Source organism: Lepisosteus oculatus, chromosome 5, assembly GCF_040954835.1.
Source record: "Lepisosteus oculatus isolate fLepOcu1 chromosome 5, fLepOcu1.hap2, whole genome shotgun sequence".
In the NCBI taxonomy this organism is placed as follows: Eukaryota; Metazoa; Chordata; class Actinopteri; order Semionotiformes; family Lepisosteidae; genus Lepisosteus; species Lepisosteus oculatus.
Window position 1 is genome coordinate 14,368,301 of NC_090700.1, and position 22,326 is coordinate 14,390,626.

At 37.4% G+C, this 22,326-nt stretch overlaps 2 protein-coding genes across 4 annotated transcripts in view; both read left to right on the plus strand.

Annotated features, from left to right (window-relative positions):
• Window positions 1-1,157: 1,157 nt before the first annotated feature.
• tex26 (testis expressed 26) lies at window positions 1,158-7,586 on the plus strand. The gene is made up of 8 exons (XM_015339218.2): window positions 1,158-1,464; window positions 1,562-1,757; window positions 2,056-2,140; window positions 2,385-2,547; window positions 3,226-3,382; window positions 5,209-5,385; window positions 6,197-6,358; window positions 7,289-7,586. Exons 1-8 carry the CDS (start codon window positions 1,420-1,422, stop codon window positions 7,390-7,392), a joined length of 1,089 nt encoding a protein of 362 aa, XP_015194704.2. The 5' UTR covers window positions 1,158-1,419; the 3' UTR covers window positions 7,393-7,586.
• Window positions 7,587-9,506: 1,920 nt separating this feature from the next.
• Window positions 9,507-22,326, plus strand: part of wdr95 (WD40 repeat domain 95) — a 31,798-nt gene continuing 18,978 nt past the window's right edge. For 2 of the 3 annotated variants that reach the window (XM_069190135.1, XM_069190136.1), the window contains exons 1-7: window positions 9,507-9,874; window positions 11,460-11,715; window positions 17,597-17,650; window positions 18,812-18,895; window positions 19,862-19,927; window positions 21,042-21,272; window positions 21,352-21,434. In XM_069190135.1, coding sequence (XP_069046236.1) covers window positions 9,807-9,874; window positions 11,460-11,715; window positions 17,597-17,650; window positions 18,812-18,895; window positions 19,862-19,927; window positions 21,042-21,272; window positions 21,352-21,434 — 842 coding nt within the window. In that variant the 5' untranslated portion in view covers window positions 9,507-9,806. The remainder of the gene's footprint in view (window positions 9,875-11,459; window positions 11,716-17,596; window positions 17,651-18,811; window positions 18,896-19,861; window positions 19,928-21,041; window positions 21,273-21,351; window positions 21,435-22,326) is intronic. The other variant, XM_015339225.2, reaches the window with a different exon arrangement.

The window sequence follows — 22,326 nt, forward strand, 5'->3', positions numbered from 1 at the left end:
TCTTGGAACTCTGCCATGCAGGCCATTTTTGCCCAGTCTCTTTCTTATAGTGGAGTCATGAACACTGAAGTGAACAAGTGCAGCCTGCAGTTCTTTGGATGGTTGTTGTGAGGTTTTTTGTGACCTCTTGGATGAGTCGTCAGTGCGCTCTTGGGGTAATTTTGGTCGACCGGCCGCTCCTGGGAAGGTTCACCACTGCTCCATGTTTTTGCCATTTGTGGATAATGGCTCTCACTGTGGAGTCCCAAAGCTTTAGAAATGGCTTTATAACCTTTTCTAGACTGATAAATCTCAATTACTCTGTTTCTTATTTGTTTCTGAATTTCTTTGGATCACAGCATGATGTCTAGCTTTTGGGGATCTTTTGGTCTACTTCACATTGTCAGGCAGGTCCTATTTAAGTGATTTCTTGATTGAGAACAGGTGTGGCAGTAATCAGGCCTGGGTGTGGCTAGAGAAATTGAACTCAGCTTTCCAAAGATGTGATAAACCACAGTTGATTTATGTTTTAAGGAGGGGGCAATCACTTTTTCACACAGGGTCATGTAGGTTTGGATTTTTGTTTTCCCTTAATAATAAAAACCTTCATTTAAAAACTGCATTTTGTGTTTCCTTGTGTTATCTTTGTCTAATATTTCAATTTGTTTGATGATCTGAAACGTTTTAGTGTGACAAACATGCAAAAAAATAAGAAATCAGGAAGGGGGCAAACACTTTTTCACACCACTGTAGATATACCTTAAGAAAGGACAACAGCGCTTTTCAATAGTGTCCACTCTAAACTGATTGAAATAAAACATCTGTTTCTGGGTGGAAAGATTTTGGAGGAGTGATTCATAACTGAACACAATCAGTTTGTTTTAATTAACGTTTTAATGTAAAAACTCTTACACACTACAGTATGTCATGATCTATTTTCAGGATTCAGTAATAGATATCCCCCACAAAAACAATGATAGAAACGTTATTGGTATTACTTTTTCAAGGTTATTTATACTTTCAAAAATGTATTTTACTGTAGAAATCTTATGCAATTATATTTAGACTATTCGTGCGGAGGTTTTACCCCTGTTGACAATGTTATAGCTTTAATTGTGTTAATTGCGGTAACCTAAAGCGCACGTATATCAATGCTAAATTCTCTCCGGGTCAGCCTCAGTTCAGTCCCAGGCAGTAAACGAATTCAGTGTAATGAAGATTCCGCTTTTCAGTCTAATTAAATGAAATCCCTTTTTATTAGCTCTTGTACGCCTACACGATCACTTCAGCCAGCGGACTTTCTCATGTCTCCTCATTACCCTGGCTCCTAGCAACCGCTTCGGGACTCCGGACAACAAGATCCTGCCTTCAGAGCTCTTTTAGTAGCGGCTTAAACTCTCAAAAACTGTTCTCGTTTACATCTCGGACATTTTGAGAAGAATGGAGGGTTTGAGCCGAGTGTCCCGTGTCCCCGCTGCAACCCAGGTGAGGTCACAATGCACACATGAACCGTGTCATAATCACGGAGGCTGATGAGCCGAAATGAACCCAGTAAGTTTAAACTGCATTCTCTCGCCTGCAGCTGGACGATGACATCTTGAAACCCGCATTTCGCGAGCAACTCTGTTACATGAAACAGGGGTGTGATTCGGAAACAGACAGAGAGAAATGCGACTTCTTGGCCGCTTCGTTGATCCTTTCCGAAGACATTAACAAACAGAAAACAGAGCTTATTGAAACCCCGGCGCGTAGAGCTAAAACTGCAATGGCAGTAATAGGTAGGCGAAATTTGATTGTAACGACTTAGTATTAGAGCTGTCACTCACCTTTTCTTTTTAAACTTTTGCGCATTTACGCATCTAAAACTGGCTTTTAATGCATATAAAACTGTAATGTTAACAAATATATTAGGCGTTCATTTATAAGAGCGCTTATTCCTAGAATTGTGACAATTGTACCTTTGTACTGTTTTTTAAAGCATGGTTTCTGTTATAAGTCTTTATAAAAGTAAGAAGAACTACAATGCTAATAAAAGTAAATAACAATAGTAACAGTCATACATGTTATTATGTACAGGTTTTAAGAAGAATTGGGATCCTTATGAGACATCACACAAACGCGAGTTTGTTCACAGACCTAATTCATCGACTCAGGCCTACCGGTGAGCTGGAGATGTCGTTGACACCGTGTTCCAGAAAACCTCTATGATCAAAAAGAAACCTTTTATTTAAATCCGTATGAATGACTTATGTTAAGTGATCCAATAATGTATGTGCCATTCTTCCTGTGTATGTTCAAGTGCAGTATTAGACATGATGTGGCTTGCCTTATTTGATTAAATAAATGCTAGGTAGAATAAGAAATAGTCCTTAGTGTGACACATCTTGTTTTTCTTAAATTCACAGTCCCAAGTCTTCAAAAGCTTATAGTTTCTCCTATGAGTTGGGGGATCCAGTTGGTGCAAGCCTGTACAGCCAGCAGTTCTGCTGGAAACCCTTTTCGAAACCAGATCACATACGCAGTGGCTCTGCTTCAGGAAACAGAAGGAACAACCCTCACCCCAGTGAGGTAAAATCATACAGGAGTGCCATCACCAACGAAGCTCCTTAATTGCTGGGTACTTTACACCAGGGGTTTCCAGTCCTGGTCCTGAAGGCCCCAAACACCATCTGGCCGAGCTTCATTACCTATCGAAGATTTAATTGAACTAAGAAGTTGCTTGAATGGAATATTAGAATTTTTTTTACTGCCGTGTCAGGGATTGTGTTTTACTTATCAAATGCAATACACTTCCCACTTAATTAAGAGTGGAAACTCAGACTCTTGGGTCAGTTAAGGGTTTAGTTGTGTAACTGAGAGTGGGACTGGAACAGAATTCAGCAGGTTTGTCCTATAGGTCCAGGACTGGGAACCTCTGTTCTGTTTGTCCTGGGATCAGAATTCTATGCTGTTGCCCTGGTGATGGGTGAAGGAGGAAAACAACCAAACTGAACACACATAATAACATTAAATTTATTTCATTTTCAACCCAGCTTCAGGTCTGTGTCTTTAGATGGTATTTTGAGTGGCATTATCGATAGGGTGATGAGCCGTGACAAAGCTAAGCATCTTTGTGAGCCATTTTAGTCTCATTTTAGATTCTGCGTGCATGATGGGGAAACCCGCGTATATTTTGTCCCAGATCCGCTACATAAATGCTTTTCAATTTGGAGTCAGATGTGCTAATTCACTTTGTTTCTTTTCAAGTCCTTTCTAATATGGCGGTTGCCCAGAAAAGAGAAGCAGATTTCAGAGGACAGCAGGTCGCCTTGGAAAAATCTGCCATCTGAAGAGGAAATCAGAAGAGCCTTGACAGCACAGTATTGCTCAACCTATAAAGCAGATTACTTGGGTATACCTCAAGGTACAGAGCTTGAAGTCTACATGCTGAATGTGGGAGGAGAAGCAGACAGATTACTTCACCCAGTCTGCTAGAGTTAAAATGATGCCCATTGTCCTTTCATTGCATATATTTGTATATATACTAATCTTGCAATAATTGGTCTTTTAGTTGACAAGTTTAAAAGGGTTCTGGATACCTTTGGCTGAACTGACATCCCTGGGTTAAGAAAAACTTCTCTGAACTACAGTATATAACAAGGCATGTGCTGTCAGTAAAATCTAAACATACAATGCCCGACCATGTCAGATGAGTAAAAAAAAAACAATATAGTAAAAAGGGAGTCAAATGAAATACGGACAAGCCTTAATAATGTTTTCTTTCTAGTGTTTATCATCCCCCTCCATCTATCCAAATGGAAATCGGGAATCTCTGCTTTTTGTTTGTCAAAGTTCAAGTGGGTAGTGGCATCAGCATGTATAGACTACAGAGGAACAGGTAAAGGTTTATTCCATGTAGAAAGGAAAAGAAAAGAGACACAATGTTTGGGCTGTGGAGCCTTCTTCAGGTGTGTGAATCCTTCTTCAGGATTTGACACTCCTGAAGAAGGCTTCACAGCCGAAACATTGTGACTCTTTTCTTTTGGTTTCTGCATGGAGTAAACCTTTACCCATTGCTCTTGTATTTGTCTGTCACTTTTGTCTCCTCTGATTTACATTTGTACTGCTGGGGAGTGCAAGAATACAACACCTGTTCCCCACTCAGGATTGAGGCACACAGTCTTTCAATATGAAATCCAGAGCACCTGGACTCTACCACTCCTTACTGCTTCTCTGCTCTAATTGTTTCCCTTTCCCTGAGCAGGATTTCATAACTTGGGAGCAGGATGTTCCGAGTACAGTCAGTACTGATGCTTTCTGATGTTCTTTTAAATCAATCACATCAGGCCTTAGGGCTTCCCCATTGTTTGGTTATACTGCGCTAATACATTTATGCCAGTTATTGTGTAATCATTGTGTGTGGCACAAACATTGAAGTGTTGTACTCTCTCGGTCCCCATTTTGAAGACAATTTTTCCAAAAGTCTTAGGTATTGTTTTAACATCAAGAAATGGCAAACAAATTTCATCTTCTTCCCAGGTCAGCTTGCGAGAAGAAAAGCAAGGAATATATCACGATCCACAAGAGTGCCTGCAAACCCTCCAGCTTAAAGGGGAACTGCAGTCCCACTTTCTCAGACTGGTTATTAAATCTCTGTAACAGAATAAATTCATTGACAATATAAAAAAACTTGACAAATTGTGAATTAAGCACAAAGTTGTGAACTTTGTAAAAGTACAGTGGGTCGCCCTGTTGTCCCACAAATTTTGATGTGATGCGGCCCTTCCTGCTCGCTGTAATAACAAATGTAATGCAATGCCCAAGCTAATTAAGTTCAGGTTGTGCTGCAGAGCTTTTACTGCAGAAAGTTTCCAACATGATCTGCATGCAGAGTTAACAAGTAATTTATTTGCCAATTTATTGGCAAAACCATCTTGAAGTTGAGAACAATATTTCTTTTGGATTAAAAGAGATGTATTCACAAGCCTGCTTGTTTACAATTTAATAGGGCCACTTCATGTCGCTAGAAGCCTCGTTCTGAATCGCAGAATATGGTGCTGCACATATCTGGAAGTTTTGTCTATTTTGTGATGTACTAAAAATTGGAAGTTTTATAAGTTACCATTACATTTTACTTTTGTTGTGGTTTGAAATCGGCTTATCAATGCTGATTCTTTCTAACCCTGAAAATTAAACATAGCATTGCAGTTCCCCTTTAAATTTTGTTTATTTCTGCTTTGTGCGCCGCAGGCTTTCAGGTGAAGCATGCCATTCCAGCTCCACCGAACTGGAAAAAAGATATCCCGCATTCGCATCTGACCAACACGAGGTATCACTACCAACAACCCAAACAGACCCCTGAGCTTCTGATCACTACAACTCGCTATGGGTGCAACACACATCACCATTTGGCTCCCAAAGGAGTGGGTAAGACACCTTTGCATTAGACACACTGCTGTGATACATAGCCCCTTGATGAGAAAAATTAGAATAGTGAGCTGTTCAGCTTGGTGCCTCACAAGATGTACTGAAGATGTTGTAAGATAGCTGTCAGCCTCCAGCAATGGAATAGATTTTTCCCCCCTGTTGTAAGTAATGTGGTACACTTTCATTTTTCAGTGACACTGTCAGCAGGACTGTGTATTTCAGGCAAGTTCAAGCTTTCAAGCCTCTCTATTCTTGTATTAGAAGTTGAGCCAAAGTGTAGGGCCTCCCAAGTGGCACATTCAGGGAAGGCGCTCGCCTGAGAGCACTCTAAGCTCTGCGATTGGAGATTCGTGACTGTGTCATATCCCTAGTGGGGTGTGATGGGGCTTCCCCCACAGCGGCAGTGCATGACTGGCTGAGCACTGCTGAGAGAGGGAGGGAATTGGTTGGTAAGGGAGCTCTTAGTTCTTGACAACACAGTGACCTCTTCAGCTTCCCAGCTGTTTGCAGGCATGTGGTGCTGTCAGTGAGAGTTGTACCTCACCTCCGATTACCACTGAACCTCTGGTCTGTGTCTGCGTTATCTGTAGCGTGCTGAAAGTCTGGTGTGTAACTTCTGCATTCTCCTCTGTGCTGTCACGTTTGTAGCTGAGAAGTGAGTCATGAAAAACACTCAAAGCAGCTAGGTATAAAAACATACCTGGTGATTTTAAAGTTTTAAAACATGTTTAACCCAAGTAAGCACTGGCTGTGGAAACATGGTGATGCACAGTCTAATAATAACGTTCGCTCCTGTTGTTTCATGTTTCAGTGCCGTCTGTGACCTATGCCCACATCAGGAACCAGGAGAACAGGAAGCAGCCGACCACATATGAAAGGCATTTTGGGGACGGAAGGACAGACATTTCAACTGTGCTTCGATCTCTGAAGCCTCAAGAGATTCAGCATTTCCTTCAGAGTGTTCCTGATAAAGGTACAAAATTAAGGACTGCAGCAAACTATTCTTTTTCTTCTCACGCTGCTATGCAGCCAGTTCTTTATCCTCTCATTTTCCCTTGTCGCATCCTGTTGCTCTGAAATGCTGCTGATAAAGGCTCAAAATGCTCAGGAAATAATACTTTTATTTCCTCTGAAATAAGTCTTGCAAAGTGCAAAGTCATATAGTCTTAAGTAGTTCAGCCTAGGCAGCATGCGTAGGCTGCAAAGGAACAAGTAAAGGTTTATTCCATGCTGAAAAGAGAAGAAAGGACACAACATTTTGGATGTGGAGCCTTCTTTGGGTGTAAGTCTTATCAACATTATATAGCCTTGCCAACATTTGGCAACTAAATGCAGTTTAATTACAAAGTTGAAGACTTTTTTTTTTTTTTTAAGTGAGAAATCATCTCGGGAAGTTCAAAAATGTATTGCTGACAAACCTCAAAAAGAAATATGTAATTTAATGTATTTCTGATTTTGTAGCCGATCACAGTTATATTCTGCTTTCCCTAACATGCTTATAGATTTGTGCCTCACTTTAGACTTGATTTATTTGTCTTAGTTATAGCATGCTTCCTTGTGTGGGTATTTCAGTGTATTCAAGTTGTGAGTTCCCACTGAAATTTCTTTTGAGACTGCCAGTAAATTCTACAGGTAAAGTACTTTGTGGTAATTTCACAATTATATTAATATTGCATATGTACGCTAATATGTAGATGATAACTAAATACCCAGACAACATGCCCACTTCCATCACAAAGTCCTGATAGCCAGTCCAGGTAAAAGGAAGGATAAAGGCTCATTTAGGTATTGCACTTATGGTATCCTATTTCTCTGCCTACCTCACTTTATGCTCCATGTTAATACTATAATTCAGCCAGGCAACTTGTGACACTTCCTTAATTCTCTGCAATTTTCTCTGCAGACAAGGAAGTCATGAAAATATTTCTGAGAACATTCACACTTCCCAGTCAAGGTGCAAGAGCAAAGAATCCCTTTGGAATACTTTCAACCTCAAAACAAACCTGAATGTCAGTACGGCCCAGACCTCTACAAACTGTCAACAACATCTTGTTATTGGAACTATTATGTGAATAAAGGATCACCAATGTCTGCAGGCTTGCAAACCTGTTTGCTAAAAAACAGTAAAATCCAAACATGACTTTTAATTGCATCATTTTGTTTTGTGTGTATGTACAGTAAATTGTTGAAGTACCGCTGTATGATTCTGAGTGTTGATGAGATTTGTTTTTCCAGAATACATCAAAATTAGATGTGCAGGTTGCTTTTTATGGGTGTGGAGACTTAATCACAATAACTAGAGCTAGGAAATCAAAACTATACTATACATACATGACAGATTACAACGATAAAAATAAGAAAAGAGAACACCCTTTCAATGATGTACAAGCCAAAGTATTTTTTTTTCTTTTCTTTTATTGGATTTCGTGCACATTGCAACACAAAATATTAAATCCCTTCATGTAATGTTCAGGGTCCGTGTGCAGTCGTGACAAAATAAATGTCACAAGACAAATAGTGTCCCAGTTCTTTTTTCTGAATCCCTTGTTGGGTCAAAAAAAAAACTTCCAGGCAACTCTTTTAAACCAAGGTGAAGTGTTTGGCAAACATACTCCCGTGTAGGTGACACATTTGCATTGCGCAATTCACCTTGTTTAACTTTCTGTAGAACTGGAATGAACTTGCATTTTTCGATTTTACAGGCTGTATGCTGTAGCTTTTGCCAACACTGGGTACTGGATATTTTGAACTTATTCTGTTTCATAAGTACAGTTGGTACTATACATGGCAGCTTCTAAAGCATTTAAAACATACACCTGCCATGCACTAATAATCTTATTGGTTTTCCTGCTTAGATTGAGGTTTAGCATCCCTAACATTTATTGAAGATCTTTTGGGTAAAGAAAGCTTACCCAAAAGGGGTAACTTTATACCAATGAAGTTTAAAATTTTAACTGCTCACTACAATTTAACTGAGATAAAATGAATACATGACACTGAATAGAACTGTCACTTCCTTCTGAGTATGTGTACGATGAAAATAGGCAATTAGGTAATTAAATCATTCAGTTAAGTAATTTATGGGACAGTGGAAAATGATCACTGATAACAGAGTACTGACAGGCTGTGCACGGAAAAGAGCTGGCATGATGAGATTTCGACATACTTCTGTGATATTTGCCATGGTTTGTGCTTTTCGTGTGGTTGGGCAGTGTACCAGTGCTTTGCTTTCAGTGATCAGGATATTTCTGGGCTTTGCATACTTAAGCTATGCGTTGATAGGTCTCCTATAAAGCACACCAATCATGCTTTATGAATGTTTGAAACTAAGCCCAATAAAGTTCTCTTCAGTTGGCACATCATTCTTCATTTGCAGTAATTTTTATTTAACCAGTAACTCTGACCCAAGGAAGGTAAATCTAGTGGATCAAATTAAGAGTGGCAACACAGAAGTAACCCTAACCCCATGCCAGTGTGTCTGACCTTTGGAAAAAGAGATCAAATTCTATACTGTAAAATAAATATCCTGTATCTTTCTCATTTCATTCTAGTTCTTTTGTAGTGCTCAGCTTTTGGATAGAAGTCAAGACTAGTCTTTCTCCTGGGGCATGTATGCAGTTAGTGTATATATAACTATTTAATATTATAGAGGTGTTGTGTGTATTCAGCTATTATGAATACATATGGCATTGAAAACATGTATTAATATCAATTAATTCTGCCAGGACTTGCAAACTTGTGACACTTCTTGTGTTCTTAGAGTAAAACTTGTGTTCTTAGAGTAAATGCTGCATTGTACAATATTTACTGGAGTTACAAAACTGGGACTTTAGCTATTTTCACACTTTATATGATTTTTCAATTAAATGTGATACATTCATTAAAATATATCTTAAAACTGCTCGCTATTACAAGCACATTGTTTTTGTTTTTTAATCACTTTAAAAGTTTTTCTCACTCCAATAAAATGTACTAATATACATTTTGACATAATTTCTTCCTCTTTTGTATTACATTTTGTTATTTAATACAATTTTAAATCCATAGAGAGGATATTGATTGTATTTTTACCTCCTAGTGATTTAATACAATAAGGGATTAAGTAATTCAAGTAACACAGCATGTGTGTTTCTGAGTTGTGAATTACACTGCAGTGTCGCCCGGCCTTTTCAGATGTAACATTAGAGTAAGTAAATTGGTAATTTGAGAGTAACAGTAAAGCAAACACTGTCTGCTGGAGGCATTTGCTAAACTGTAGTAGGGACAGCCCAGCTTGAATCAGCCACTGTTCTGTGCAACCTGTATCACAATGAGTTTCTGACTGCACTGGTGTTTCTGTACTGAGAAAAACAGGCAGACTTCAAAGTAGAAAGACAAAAAATTACTTAAAAAACATTTTTAAAGCAAGAAGTTTTTCTACTATGCCCCTGGGGAAGAAATTTCGTCCCAGCTCTGCTACTGGGAAGTTGGAAACCTACCACATTACCAGGTACCGTTTTGGATAAAATCACTATTTTTTATTTTAGTTTGAAATTCAATCTTAGTGCTCTACTGTAGAGAAGTGCAGCTTCGTTGTGTCTGAAACAAAAATAGTTTTACTCTGAGTAATTAATTTAAGAAAATAATATTTTTGCTTGAACATAGCTCCAGGGATATTTACATAATGCTCAGAAACTAATATTATGTTTCTTATTCAACTTTAAGGTTGAAAAAATAAGGAATATCTTTCATTTTTTAAATGTTTTTGGTTGTTGCTTGGTTGTAAGAGGTTCACTGCATGAAAAAAAATCATTGTTGTCCAGAGACTGTTTACTGTTGTCAGGGGACTGAATGGGTACGTATGAGAGGATAAATTAGGCATTGCTCTGTGTATATTTTACTTGAAGGCTAATTAATCTGAGCTAAGTAAAACAACTGTGCACACAACATTAGGAAGCATTAATTAAGGCTACTTCCCTTCAGCTAACAGGATTTAATTAAGGCACTAAAACACAATGTGCTAATGCAGACCTAAAATTATGTAATAAAACAGGCAACATCTAGTACACTTGTCACAGCTTATTCAATGTATTTACTGTTGGTGAAATTGCACATTGTTTAGATAGTGGACCCTAACTAATACCAAAATACTGAAAGATATTATACTTGAATACAAAATGCATGCTATATTTCTTTGATCAGTGGTGTTCAGTATATTTCTACAAAAAAAATAAAAATATTACACATGCCAATAGGTCACTCTTCCGTATACTGTATGTATGTGTAACAAAAAAAAACATGAAAGTGAATTTTCCCTCAAAACATTCTAGAAAAATTCTAGAGCTCTGTGAAGTATTGAAATGTTATTCTGCGTGTAACCCCACTTAATTAAAACTGTTAAATTTTTAAAATCTAAGATTTAATCATAAACTAATCTGAATTGAATTACAAATAAGACACATTTAGGCAATAATATAAATATCAGTATGGTGTGATTTATTCTTATTTGAGCTGAATGCATTTCCAATAAAATTATTTAATACAAAAAAATATGAAGTGTACCTTTCAAGTTCTGAAGCCTTTTTCATGCTTCAACTCTGACTTCAATTCCAAACAATTCCAAACTTTAAGAGCAATTTGCTCCATATTCTCGTCTGCAGGTTTGTGATTCAAATGGCAATGAGATATTTAAGACCCTGACACTATCAGATATTACTTTACCATTTAGAGGAAGGCCCTTGCTGATTCAGCAGCATAAATAAAACATAAAATAGTAAGTTTGTAGTTTTATATAGCATTGATTTCTTACAGTTAACATTTCAGATGCACAAGTGAATTCATGAGTGAAATTGAACTACTGTATGTAATGTACAAATGATTTTAGACACCGCCAACTAAAACTACTTAGCTCAAAAGCTGAAAACTCCTCAATTAAAACATGACACACTTGACACAAACTCAGACACAGTCTTTGGTAGCCGCAAATTAGGTTATCTATCCGTATATCTTTTAATTTATTTATTAGAAAGTGGAGTATTAGGCCGTGTTTCTTGTTTTAGTTTTTTCTGGTCAACACAGCTCTATGGTTTCTTCAGTATTTTGAGTGAACTGAGGCCTGCCACTGCCAAAGCATGCCCGCCTCGTGCGAAGACGTCAGTGCCTGGCACGAGGCATAAGCAGGAGCATTCCCAGGATGAATCCCAGAGGAGTGAGAGCCCCCCTGAGTGGCTGGAGAGGGAACTAATGAAAGAGGGATACCGACGCCATTCCATCAGCTTGGCCCACAGTACAGAAACAAATGAGAAGGCCCTTCACACCAGGGACCCAACCAGGAATCTCAGGAAGCTGAAGGTGACCTTTCTTTTTGTCTTTTCTTTACTCTCTACAACTCAGCCTCGTGTAATATCAGTGTCAGACTTAGGTCTATCTTGTCCACAAATCACTTATCCATCTTAATTTCTATTGCCATATCAAATAAGTCACTTCAAAATTCCCTAATAACCAAAGAAGAGTTGATAACTCTAGGAGGATCCAAGCACTTACAGATTTGTAGTTCATGAAAAAATATTCTGTATTTTGTTGTTTCCAAAAACATAAGGCCACCCGTAACTTTCAAAATGAAACACTGTATTCAGTAAATCTATAAAGGGACTGCTTTAAGTAAAGAGACTGTTGGTACTGTGGTGATGATGTTTTGTTGAATTTCCAATGTTTTAGAAGGGTGAACCCAAGGCACTAAGGATACCCTCTAGGACAAGATACACATAGATGAATAAAGAGTAGAGAGGACAAAAAATGGGCTTTTTTTGTAGTTTGAACTATTCATTGAATCAAGTTTTATCTGTCACCATAGATCGTAGATGTTACACAAATACACACATAAAAGTATTTATAAAAACAAAATTCAGGTTACAGTTACTGTCACTGAAATTCCTACCATATCATGGAGTAACATGTAGAATTTAATTATCAAAGGTGACATAAATACAAAGCACATTCAAATAGTCACATTAAAAGAGATGAATATCACCATCAATACTTCACACATACCTTTATTCCGGAAAACAGAAAATATTATCCAAAGAGTGAATTAGAACTTACTAGCATGTGATCTCTCCAGTTTATGGATGTGGTATAAATTGTGGGATTTGTGGGTTTATGGACAAAAGCTAAAAAATAAAAACAAAAACATAGTGTCAACTGCTTCGCTCTCCATCTTAAGTACACCTCATAGTCAAAATCAAATGGCTTTTGAAGAAATAAACTTCTCTGAAAAGAGCACTCCTGCAGCATCTCAAGGTGTACAAAAACATTGCAAGTGTCACAATCTGGAGGATTACAACAGGCTGTTGAAGATAACTCCGTTTTTCAATCTCCTCCTGCGTCCATATATTTCCTGGGACCTTTCCAGTGCCTTCTATCTTGAAGGTGTCTGCTTTGATAATGAAAGCATAGATGTCAAGAGCAAAGTGAAGAGGCTTCTTCAATGTTAGTTTTTTGGGAACAGTTAAAAATAGATGCTTTTGTTGGCATGTTTTCACAGTAGAGTAGGATTATTATTCAAATGATCAGTTTTTCTTTCTTGTGATATGAATACTATTAGTATTTTCTGAATTACCACAATTGATTTTATTTAAGGCTGGAAAAGAGAGCAGACCTACAGAAGTAAATGGCTAATGACACATTTACATCACACATACATGGGAAAGGCTATTCACAAAAAAAATGAGAATGTATCTTGTGGTCAGAAGCACAAAAGAGATGCCGCAAGGTGTCACTAGTATCATCTGATATCAAACATAAACCTTAATTTCCCTCACTCACCACCAGAGAGTCACAATGGGCAGCAGATGTTCATCGCGCGCTTTGTGTTTTATACTTTATCAAGCCAATGAGCAGATCTGTCACTATACTGACCTGAAAAAAGCAGATTGCCATGGGACTTCCAGCTCCTCTGTGTCTATCTTGCTCACTTCAAAGCAACAGAAAAGCAAGTTTTAGTTCAAAACAGACAGAGGATAAAAAGACACTTTTTACTATCCTTTCTGAAATGCTATTTCCTTGGATTACCAATGGATTTGCTTGTACCTTGAAAGAGATTTTGGTCTTCCTGCTGCAGCAGGTATTAAAGCAAAAGCTGTTTCAATTGAGAGGTGAGCATTTCAGAAAAGCATGAGTTAATAACGAGAGCATGGGATCACATTTATTCACATCTATTCCTGTGCTACAAAAGACACATGCATTATAGACTTTATGGGATGTGGTATGTTAACAAGGCAACTTAAATAATGTGATGCTTAAAAGATATGTGTCTAATATCCAGTGAATATGTTCCTTTTTCCTCCCTAAATGTTTTATACATCTTGATAAAGGAGTTCCTATCACATATCCTATGTGTGACATGTATGGTTAGCCATGGCTGGCTATGGACTGTGTCCCATGCATGGCTAGCTCTGATTTCAATTAGAGCTGAGTTACTCAATGCAGACACACAACCTACCAAGTCAGGTGTGATGGGATGTCCCTCAAAAATCATTAGGTTGCATTGTTCATTCATTGCAATGAGAATCAAAGAAATTAACTGTGAGTTCCGCTCTAGGGACCCAAGGAAAAAACAACAACATTGTTAAATAAGACAAAAAAAACAATGTGCTTGGCTTGAATAGCATTACTTCTCCAAAGCTCAACCATATTAGGATCATTTTAAACTGTTCGCTGAAAAAGAATATTGCAAATTCATTAATGTGTTACTAACTCTCTGAATGGCACATATGTCACATAGGAATGGTTACCTGGATGCCAACTGATGACAGCAAAGTGGAGTTGAAACCATTTTCATATCACCAGTTTCATTCAGCAGAATCCTTTAATTTTTTGCCTGAGACAACAGGTGCATTGTCTTCTGGAGTGAATAATTAATGAGGTCAATTGAGGTCAAGCACTGTGCTTGAGCTGATCATGCTAATCCAGAAACGAAGTAGCAAATGCGTTTTTGATTTTCAAAAATAGAAAAGAATAGTAAATAGTTGATGGTTTCTTCATCATTGCTGTATTCAAAGGCGTTTTCTAACTGTTATTTCAGTATCAAAGGTGCTTTTGTTTGATTTTGGTTCAGTGATACAAAAAGTAGATCATATTAACGCACAAGAGTTATTTTAGTTTTTCATCACAACGTTATTTTCTTTGCTCATCTTAATTCATCTTTATTCATCTTCATTCAGTTTGGATACACATTTGTATTTTACAAAATTTCTCTTTCTACAGCCATTAATATATTAGCGTGTCTTTATGTTATGTGCCAAAACCATTTTGTTAATGTGAATTGTCCTAATTATTATTACGAAGGCAAGACACCAATTTCATTACTAAAAAAAATCATTTCTCCCATAATTTCAAATTCTCTACAGCAAAAACTGTATAAACACTTTTCTGACTGAATATTGGGTTCTTGTGTATTATCCCTGGTTAGATATCAGCCTTCTCATTAGCCTTGAATTCCTTGATGATGGACATGAGAGACAAAACAGTGGATGGCTTTTATTAAATGGAGTTCATAATGAATATGTGGGAGGGATGACAACAGCCAAGTTCAGTCAGACCTAGCTATCAGTAATTTGCAATCATTCCTGATATCATTTCCTCTCCTGAAACTTAAATAACTGTACATTATCCCCTTCTCCCTTTCGTACACTTTTGTATATTTTTGTACCCCACCTCCACCCCTTCTCTATCTTTGCAGCTGTGCAACAGTTGCCGGGTGAGGCTCCCGTGGGAAGAGTATTTTAAGATCCTATGTGAGGTGGCAAATCCGGAAAGGAATAGGGAACGGAGATGAGGGGAGACACACAAGGTTTATTGGTGCTCACAGTGATGGCAGGGACGTCCGTGCAGAAGTAAAGGTCCACAGGAGAATCAGGAAACAGTCCGTATGTATATTATCGGGAAATCCATCCGAAGACAAAACAGGATCAGAGACACCAGGAATACGGGGCTTCATCCCAGGCCCCGGGCTCAGAAGGTTAGGGTGACTATTATTGGCCTATGCCCTCAGACTTCCCCGTGAAGCCTGGTGGTAGGCGGGCCATGAGACACCCATTCTTCAAAGCTGAGCCCCGAAGGCTGTGGAAAGAAAACTTAAATAAGAGACTTAACTAGACACACCAGGAAGTAATAATTAAAAGGACCATCTAGAGAGGAATAGAGTGCCCTCTGGAGGAGGGGATGTCGACCGTGACAAGCTGCCCCTTGGTCACTCCTCACTCTGCATGGGGGTCCCAGCCTCTTTATCTTATGGCCAGGATGTCTGCTCTCAGCCAAACAGGTTATGCCATATTTTGACTAAATACACTTTCAGTACACTTAATTCGTGAGTGTTGTTATTCCTAGAGAACTGTTATTATACTCAAAGGTCAATATACTCATCTAGGTCAATTATCTTTTACAACCTTGTTTTTCTCCGACTGCTTCTAATGATGAAGTGGTATTGCGTTTAGGTTTGGTGTTCTGCCTCTTAATGCCAGAGCCTTTATATTACCCAGTAACAATCTTAGTGAGCTCCAGAAGCTTCTATAAACTGTCTAAGCCTCTGTGAAACCTCTACACAACAAAAAGAAAATTGGAGGATTTAATGTTTGCTTTTATCGTCAACATATTTACAGGACCTTCTTACATTTGAAATTTATTTAATTATTTAACAGTTATATAATTGATATATACATATAGTTCCCGTTTACAATTATTTCTGATTTAATTAACTATATAACAGGGATATGAATACAATTTAATTTTTTAATGTTTTTTTTATTATTTTTAAGGCTTGAGGTTATTAAATAATTAACATTTGCCTCTATAAATCCAGCTCACCTTATCTCTTCACATCCTTTAAGATTAGGAGTTTATTGCCTGTTATTTATTAATGAAAAACCAAAGAACTGCCTTCAGGCGAAGTTATGTTGTTGCTAGGGAACTGTGTGAAATCTAGGGATGTCATTAATCACATTAGAAGCTTTTCCTTGAAACGCAGAAAAAAAAGTGCACTTTATCTAGACTAAAATGTTAGCACAGTGTTTTAAGTGTCTTTCCAAGGGTTGACTTTAAATGGTTAATTATGCCCATCCAGAGGAGAAACAGAAAGGTTTAAACAGAGGGTTTAAAATAGAATACTGTAGCATGTTTTGATAAACACTAACAATCTTTAATTAATAATTCAAACATGTCTTTTAGCAATCAGGTGTTATTAAGTGGTTGGTAAGTTAAGCATGCATGATCTGTGTGTGAATTGATGAGAAAATGAAATCTTCTTCATATATACATTTTAGTGCTTCTCTTTATAAATAAAATACATTTCTGAAATGAAGATTCAGCAGGTTATCTCATTGTTCTGTGACAATTCAGAATGAAGAATTCTCATTTTAAATGGATAGTCTGACATTTTTTTAAATTTCTCTAAAAGAAGACAAACTCATTGATTCTAGCAAGCAGTGGATTTTTTGCTTTTTGAGGTCACGCTTTTTAAAAAAAACAACTTACATCTAGAGTCTCAAGTTGGTCCCACTATTTTCATATAATTAGTTGATGTGCTGTCTCCCTAGAGCTGCATGTTTCATTATATTGTAGTTTTTTAATAGTTATGCCTTAAAATCTTAAATGGCACTAAAGCATAAAATATTAAAGATCGTGTCTGGTTCTTAGATCTTGTCTGCCTGATAAAGAACATTGATCATCAGAGAAGGATGATCAGACAATTTGTAATACAAAGTACAATCTTTATACATCTATTTAGTTGTTGGTTTTGGTGGGTTTTCTGGATTCATAGCTCACTTTTGTTTTAAAAAAGTATGTTCAGTTTCGTTTTTTATTCTAGGAATGTAGAAGAAGCACGTTTATTCTTCCAAAAAGTTTTTCTAAATGTGTAGGCAGATTTCATTTTCTTAGTTCCAAACACAACCCTGATTTAACAGGGTTTCAGAAATTTCAGAAATGTATTAGAAGTAAAATATTCATGAGAAGAATGGAGAATTCTCATGAATATTTAGAATTCTCTGTTGCTCAGTTTCTGCTTGTTTTTGAGTTGGTTTGAGTGAGTTAAATCGGATTGAAAACGTCTGTAGTTTTGTTTCCATTAAAGGTTTCAAACAGGCAGAACATGATCCACTTTCACACACAGTCCTTTGTGTACACACATTTGTGGTTTTTCAGGACAGTCTGCATGACGTAATTCTGTTTTATACAGGTTGAACAGAGGGTGTCACTTGAAAATCTGAAGAAGCTCAAAGTGGCTTTTGAGGTGAGATTTTAAAGGGAGAAATACGATATTTGTAGTATGTGAAACTGACATAAATCGATCTTGGGCAAATATGAAAATGATAGGGCTTGTCTTGTTTTCTCATGAAGATATTACATACTCCTGTGTTCCTTAGAGAGAATCTGGACTGCACTGAGGAAATTTAATTTAAGTAATAAAGTCATGCTTGAAAAAATGGTGGTCACGGAAAATTATAGGCTTTTTTTGAAAAGTTAATTCACTGTATCCAGAGAAATGTACTGCATTTAACATTTTCTCCATCTTATTAAATCTTTGTGCAAAAAAGTGTTTTTTATTGCTTCGATGGTTCCTCTCCTTTACTCATGCAGCTCTTGGACAGAATACATTTTAATGGGCAAATTAATTCTGAACAAGATTAATAGTTCTTGTATAGTATAATGAATATGACTACGTGCTTGACAAAAGTATTCACTTCCTTCCAATTATGTCCTATTTTTTGAAATACAAAAGATTTCACATACACATTTTTCAAATATTGAGCGTTCAGATTGAGCACTTCTGTAAGTGAAAGAAATTAAATGTCAGCAAAGTATTAAAAAGATTTTAATTTGCACTGTAATTAAAATAACACATTTTACTTACTAGTCAATGAAGCAATGAAAAAGCAAGACAATGGTAGGTTTAGTTTTGTATAAATGACATATAAGGAATTTATTACAGATAATTGAGGTCACTGTAAACCAATGTCTTATTGTGTTTCTGGGTACAGTTTTAATATGTTTCTCCAAATGCTGTCTTTGGTATTAGTAGATTAGTGTTTCTTAATCATGCCTGTGTTTTGGTGTCTTGAAATTGACTGGTGTCCAATTAATGATGCTTTGTCTTGTCTCTATATTGTCCATTGAGATAGGCTCGGATTGCAGTTGCCCTCACCAAGAATAAAACATTTTCTCACAACGGATACTGTAGATGCCTATACATTTGTGGAGCATAAGACTTATGAATAAAATTAGGCAATCTCAAAAATGTGTTTTTCGAGTTGAAAACAGACACTACACGGGAACATCTGAAGCAATACTCCAACGTCTTTGTACAGTGCAGTTTCAATACGTTATTGGTGAAACGATGCACTGTAATGGTTTAATGAATAACCTGCTTACTTGCTTTATCTCCGTGTTCCAGGACTTTGAAAAGAATGGCAGGAGATCGTTGGATGTGGTCAATTTCAGGAGAATTGTTAAGAAGTGCTTGGGACTCCGTGACATTGTACGTGTTGGAAACAGAAGGGGCAATAATGCAACAAACTGAAATTCAGGGCATGGGAAATGTTATTTTTCTGACCGGCCAAACTATAAAGTCACACTTAAATTTGACATTTTAACAACTTACTGTGCAAGGGCCTGATAATGAAGTATTAATCAAGCCTTCTTATATCGGGATTCAAACAGGTCTGACAGAGATTAGGCCAGAATTGCCATTCACAGATGTGTCCCAGGCAATTTCTGTTACGTCATTCACACAGTTGTGAAAGAACTGCTGAATTGTTTTATGTATGTTGGGAAAGTAAGGGAGATCTACTTGGCTTGTGCGGTGCTCCTAATGACCTCCGAGCCTGACGATAATACCGTAGGTTCTTGTATACTCCTGAGTAACTAGTTGGAAATCAAGCTTTTGAACAGCTTGAGTGCACAGGAGAACTAGCGGCTTTTAATTGGATTATATGGTGAAATTAATCTTCAAGACAGCCAAGAACAGTATGTCAATGAAAGTGGAAAACAAGAAATATGAATGGGAGGTAATAACTGTACAGAGACTAGACAAAAATATGCTTACAAAAATATGCCTGTGATTCTATGGAAACAATTGCATAAATATGAGTATCCAAGTTACGAATCTGTAAACGTCGATAAGTTCTATGTTTTTTGTTTAAAATATTTGAGGATACAGAGAGGGTTTAAGTTACATCTATACATTTTAAAATCATGCTACCATAAATGTATGTATTTGCTTCATACAGTAGGTGACCAGTTCCTGGGCAATGCACTGAATTGATGAAGTGATATTATAAAACTTGATAAAGTTTTATAATAAGTGCAGGTATAAAATTAATAGCCATAATCACACAATAAATAGTAAGTATAATACATTTTAATGAATTTTATCAGGTGGGTTGTGTGATGCTTTGTAAGAACATTTAACTACGTAATATTATTTTTGCTGTGCAATTTTCAGAGCGATGAACAAATCCAAGAGCTGTTCATGAAGATTGATTACACAGCGAATGGGAAAATTGAATGGGTGAGAACCATTTTTTGTCTTAGCAGACTTCCTTAAAATATTGACAGCATTACAATCTCATTGAAGCTCATATTGTGATTTCATTAGCACATTCTTGCTTTGCTGCTTTTTTAGACCTCCATTTATGACTAGACATATACAGTATATTAGATAATAATAGAATTAGATATAGAATAGTTATAGTTATATAGAAAGTAAAAACACAATGTTTGATTAAACCAATCAAAATGTTTAAACAAATTGGCAGAAAATAAAGTGCATGGAGATATGTGTCTGTGTTTTGCTTTTCATTCTGTACTGTATTTTGGATTCATTTTCTTTAAGGACATATCACACAGAACATGAAAAAGCTGTTTCTGTTACAGTTAAAGGATGACAAGCATTTTCTTCATCCCATACTGTGAATGACTGCTGGCAGTGCATCTTTTTCATGGCTGCCGCTGAAGCAAAGATATTTTTTATTCTACGGCTTAGGTGTATACAATTCTGCTGCTGCACTAGTTGTTTGATTTAGACTTTCTCCGAGTCTCTTTTGCTAGACTAATATTGCTAGAGCAAGACCAGGGCAAGAACAGGGGCTAGCAGATACTGTATATCACCCAGCAACTCACAGCTGTCAACCCAATGAAGCTAAGCAGGTGTGACCCTGGTCAGTACTGGGATGGGAGACTTCTGGGAAAGCTAAGGCTGCTGCTAGAAGAGGTGTTAGTTAGACCAGTAGGGGGTCCTCACTCTGTGGTCTTTATGGGTCCTAATACTCCAGTTTAGTGATGGGGATACTATACTGTAAAAAATGGCGCTGTTCTTTGGATGGAATGTAAACCCAAGGTCCTGAGTTTCTGTAGCCATTAAAAATCCCAGGGAGCTTCTTGAAAAGAGTAGTGTGAAGATTTGAGTTTTAATTAAATGTCACCCAATCAACATCATCATCACACAGAAACCCAGCTAGAAGCCTGATGACTAGCCACAAAGAGTAACAGTTTTATGCTCAGTGAAATAAATGGAGTTGGTTTTCAAATGGTTTGTAAATGGCTTCCAAGTAGCAACTGCAAATGAGGAAAATGTATACTTACAAGTGAGGCCCTGAGATCCAAAGAGCACTATCCTCTTGCAGGATGATTTCTGCACTTACATGCATCTGGAGTATACGGAGAAAGAGGAGTCTGTCACTCGGAAGAAGCAGGTATCCTTTGCACTTCCAGCCACTATCAGAGACATCGGCCATGGGGAGCCCATCCTGAGAGTCCTTTCCACACCAGACAGCACAGTGGTCACTGTCAGAGAGGACGGTGCCATCTATTACTGGACTCCTGAGCTGAAGCTGAAGAAGAGCAAGATGGTGTTTGTATGTGCTCGATACCGGACCTTTTGCAAACTACACTATCTTTGTGTGTCTGTTCTGATTTTTTCTCTCTTTCAATTAGGAAAGACCAGTAAACAGAAAACCAAAATGGGTCACAGACTTTGTCACTATGCCACAGTACAACAAGCTGATTCTTGGAACCGGGTACTATTGCTTTTCTTACCATCATTATCATCAGTATTAGTAAAATTATAACTCTTTTGCAGGACCAGCAGCCATTGTTATATTAATAATAGGGTACCATGTGTTTTCCTAAAACAACTGTGCCCTTGCTATAAAATGGGCAGTACCAACTTGAAATACAAGTTTGTGAAGTGTTGGTAGACCAGTAATATGGTCTTTATTCTTGCAACCAGAACATCCCAAACTGGTTTTGACTTTGTCATACAAACTTCTTGTAATAATTACAGTAATCCTTTGTATTTTTAGAACGATTTTAATGTCACAGGATGTCAAAACACATATAGAAAGTGATCCACCCTCCTTCCCTGAAGTGCACCACCCATCTGGTTGACATACTGCTGTCATTATGCACCAGAGGCCCAAAAAACAGATCAGATAGAGAAATTAGAAATTACTTCAATTGAATTAAGGGGGGGATTTACGAAATCCAATCTGTTTAAACCCAGCCAGGATAATAGGTTTATCAGCTCTACTTTTAAAATAATTGCTGTGGGATCTCTTAATGAGGAAGGAGATGGGACCACCATTTAACGAAAGAACTGTGACTGGACACCATAATGGGTGCTGGTTTTTGCAGATTCTGGTGCAGGTTAACAGATCCACCCATACCTCTTACAGCAGCAGTTTGGTTCTCCTTGAAGGTTTCTGATCCCAGGACTGAGCAAGCCCAACATTGGTCAGTTTTAGGAAAAACGTTTAGGATCAGGCCACATGGTGGTAATCCTGCTGGCCACATATACTGAGAACCCATGTTGCAGTCATAATTGAAATCTCCTGAGGATACATTCATTTAACCACTTTCTGACATTTTCAACAGGTGCAAAGTGGGTACACCACTCAGTTGCAGGGTAGA